The 4,007-nt window shown below is 50.0% G+C and overlaps 1 protein-coding gene across 1 annotated transcript; it reads left to right on the top strand.

Moving 5' to 3' along the window:
- Positions 1-2,035: 2,035 nt before the first annotated feature.
- G0S2 (G0/G1 switch 2) lies at positions 2,036-3,141 on the top strand. Its single transcript, XM_027725793.2, has 2 exons — positions 2,036-2,162; positions 2,491-3,141. Exon 2 carries the CDS (start codon positions 2,534-2,536, stop codon positions 2,852-2,854), a length of 321 nt encoding a protein of 106 aa, XP_027581594.1. The 5' UTR covers positions 2,036-2,162; positions 2,491-2,533; the 3' UTR covers positions 2,855-3,141.
- Positions 3,142-4,007: the final 866 nt, after the last annotated feature.

Below are 4,007 nucleotides of genomic sequence, written 5' to 3'. Positions count from 1 at the left end.
GGCAGGAAGGGGAAACACAGCACCAGCCACCCACGTCACGAGTTATTCCCGTCACAGAGAGGTTTCCTCGGCGTGGGCTGAGATAAAAGCCAGCTCAGAGTTATCAAACCCACGTTCCCTGTGCCACAGGCCCTCTTTTCCACTCCCTGGTTTGAGGACAAGGCCCCCTTTGGCTCCAGCTTGCTTTGGGGGCTGCCTGCCCACCCTTTGAGGGTTTACAAACACCCCCCAGGAGGTGCAGCCTCCTTTAGAGCATCCTTTGAAGGCTCCCTCCGAGCTTTCCCTCTTTCCACATACACCAACTCCTCCCTAAAATTCCTGCTATCACATCAGCTCATATTTTAATTTCTATATACTGTCCTGGAAGAGCAATTCTCATCATCTCAGCCAGAAATCTGTCCAGTGTCCACCATCTGCTCTGGGAAATCAGAAGCTGTAAATCCCAACAAATTCCTGTGGCTTTAGCAACTCCCTAAGGTCAGCAGCTGCTGAGATGTGTATGGAATAGATATGATCCCTCCAGCCAGAGCAGCACCTGAGCACGGATGGAGCCTGCAGAGGGAGCAGATGATGATGGTGGTGATGCAACACTCCTGGCAGCAACCCAGGGAAGCAGTGTGACAGCACGGCCTCCTGCTTCTCCCCAGAATGGAAACAGCCCCGGCCTTCAGCTGAATCACAAGGAGTGACACAACAGAGTGCGCCAGAGCTCCAGCAGCAAGTGTAAGAAAAGTGAAAAACAGGGTTTTAACAGGCTGATGTAACTTTTACCAACTCAGAAAATTCCAATTGTTGCTATTTCTAAGAAATAAGGTGCTGGCACACACTGCAGCCATCACCTGCTGAGGGCTGTCTCTACCAGGAACCACCTCTAGAAACCTTTAAGAAACACCTTCACACCTTGGCCTGGGTAACACCTTTGCCCTCCTTCACTATGGCATTTTTTAACCCATTTCACCCCAAGAAAAAAGAGCAAGGCAGAGATATCCATTGTGCTGAATTGACTGTGCACAGACCCAAGCCCCAGATCCAAACTCTGCCATATTTTAGGAGCTCAGGACACAGATCCTCTCTCACTCACTCCCAAGCACCAGCTCAATAAAGTTTCTATTATCATATTAAATATTTCTTGCAGAAGCAGCTATGGAGTTGCACAGCAAGTGAGACAACAGAAACAGATACCTCATGCTGGAATTGGACTTTGGGATAATTATTTCTTGAGGGGAGGGAGGAGGAACATCAACAAGTTTTGTGAAAGAAAAAAAGGAGGAACAGAAGGAGGAATAGAGGGAGAAATAGAGGGAGATAGAGAGGGAGATACAGAGGGAGATACAGAGGGAGAAGGTAAAAAGAAGGAAAAATAGAAGAACAAGAGAAAAAGAAAAAATAGAAGAAGGTAAAAAGAAAAAATAGAAGGAGAAGGTAAAAGAAGAAAAATAGAAGAAGGTAGAAAGAAAAAATAGGAGAAGGTAAAAAGAAGAAAAATAGAAGAAGGTAAAAAGAAGGAAAAACAGAAGGACAAGGTAAAAAGAAGAAAAAATAGAAGGCAAAAAGAAAAAAACAGGAGAAGGTAAAAAGAAAAAATATAAGGAGAAGGTAAAAAGAAAAAATAGAAGGAGAAGGTAAAAGAAGAAAAATAGAAAAAGGTAGAAAGAAGAAATAGGAAAGAGAAGGTAAAAAGAAGGAAAAATAGAAGATAGAAAGAAAAAATAAAAGGAGAAGGTAAAAAGAAAAAATTGAAGAAGAAGGTAAAAAGAAGAAAATACAGAAAGCAAAAAGAAAAAATAGGAGATGGTAAAAGTAAGAAAAAATAGAAGAAAAAAAAAAAAAAAATAAACAAATAAACCAGCAAAATAAGAACTAGGAGAAGGGAAAAAAAAAAAAAAAAAGAGTTTTTTCCCCCGTCTGGCCGGATTAAGGGCAGGAGCTGCCAAGCGGCAGGGGGGGGTTGGCCCGCACTCGGGGCACGGTGCCCGCCCCGCCCGGCCCCGCCCGCCCCACGGGCCATATAAGGCGGCGGCGGCGGGTGCGGGCAGCAGCTGCCGAGCGGAGCGGGCCCCGCAGCCCAGAACAACCCAGAACAGCCCGGCCCCGCAGCCAAAAACCAGCGCAGCGCTCCCCACCCTCATCCTGCCCCCGCACAGCAGCACCGCCGCCTCTGGGTAAGGGGGAGCGATGGGATGCCACGGGCAGTGGGATGCCACGGGGAGTGGGATGCCACGGGCAGTGGGATGCCACGGGCAGTGGGATGCCACCGGGAGTGGGATGCGGGGTTGCCTTGATCCACCTGGCTCTCCCATCTCAGGGTCTGCCCTGCCGGGCGGTTCCCCCAGCACCACGGGCACACCGGGGATGCGTTTTCCTGCAGCGAACCCTCAGCAAAAATCCCAAGTTCCCCGCTGAAAGCAGCGCTGGGGGGTCTGCGGGGAGCTCGGGCTCTGACAGCGCAGCAGCTGGATTTAACTAACGTCCTCCTCTCTTCTCTTGTAGGACCGACATCTAAACCCGCTGCAAAAAAAAAACAAACGCAAAAATGGAAACCATGCACGAGCTGATCCCCTTCGCCAAGGAAATGCTGAGCCAGAAGCCCAACAGGAAGATGGTCAAGCTGTACATGCTGGGCAGCGTGCTGGCCTTCTTCGGGGTGGTCATCGGGCTGGTGGAGACGGTGTGCAGCCCTTTCAGCTCCGAGGGCAGGCTAGAGGAGGAGGAGGAGGAAGAGAAGAAGAAGAAGAAACCTGCCGCGACGCGAGGGCAAAGGCTCCCCCAGAAACAGGAGGATTTGCTCCTGGACAAGGGCAAGACGCCGGGGGCGGTGCAGAGAGCCCTGGTGACCAGGCTGCACGCGTCGTAGGGACCCGCCGAGCTGCCTGCTGAGCAACCGAGCACGGAGACTCTGCTGCCCCGGCCTCCCTGGTGGTGGTTCCAGCACGAAGAGAGAGAGAGAGAGAGAGAGAGAGAAGGCTTGGCTGAAGGAGACTTGAGAGAAGAGAAGGGTTTTATTTGCTGCTGTGCAGCAGTGGGGGAAAAAATACCTTTTGTTGGTATAAACCTGTGCCAAGATGCACAGCATGGTTTCTTATTTTTATTACAGATGCATTTTACACCATTTTGCAAGATCAATAAATATTTTATATGGTACCCAGTGCTCTCTTGCTGCGTTTATTTTATCTTTTGCTGGTTTTACTCACTTCTGGCTCCTTTCAGGTGGCAGCTGGGGGGATCCAGAGAGTAATGAAGGGGCTGCACCCTCTCAGTAAAGTCCCCCCCGTGAGGCTGCTCTGGGGCCAAGGGGGTCAGTGTGTCTGTACTCCTGGCAGCTGCTCCCTTCCAAAACGAGCCAGCTGGGGAGGAGGTGGCATTTGTGTCACATGGGTGACAAACATGCCCTAAGCTGGAGGTGGGGTTGTATTTCAGGGGGTTATTTGGGTTCAGTGGCACCGATTCACGTCTCTGTCATGGCCATGGGTTTACAGAACTGTTTAAAAATCAATCAATAAACCCCCTGTCCTTGCCTTGGCACTCCTCCAGCTGGCTACAGCTGCTGCACAGCAAAAAAAAACTTTAAAAATATCTTCTACCCTTGCTGGGCACCTTCACAAACCCACCACAGACACCTAATCGTGCAGAGTAATACCAGATTCCAGTATTACAGGGGTGTCAGAGGTGGAAAAATTGAAGCATGGAGGTGGCACAGCCAGTCTGGAGGGTGTGGAAATAGAGTTCCAAGCTTCAGGCTGTACCCAGGGCACTGCCAGAATCATTAGAGGACTTTCACCTATTTAAAAATCGTTCTGGGCTCAGCCAGAATCTGTTGCACTCAGAACTATGTCATGTTAGTCAAATGAAGCCCCCAGACAGGCACAGCTGAATGATCCCGACCACACTTGGGAGGGGAAGGCTGGGAAACAGCCACGGCTGGGGCAGAAAATCCCTCTTTGTCTGCTCAGAGACACACCAGCAGGGCAGAGGCAGGAGCAAGGCTACACACCTTGCACAGGAACTGG

This window comes from Pipra filicauda, unplaced genomic scaffold (assembly GCF_003945595.2).
Source record: "Pipra filicauda isolate LSUMZ 115617 unplaced genomic scaffold, ASM394559v2 scaffold595_size249610_pilon, whole genome shotgun sequence".
Lineage (NCBI taxonomy): Eukaryota > Metazoa > Chordata > Aves > Passeriformes > Pipridae > Pipra > Pipra filicauda.
Note: the sequence above shows the minus strand (reverse complement) of the source record. Positions and strands in the feature narration are given on the sequence as shown.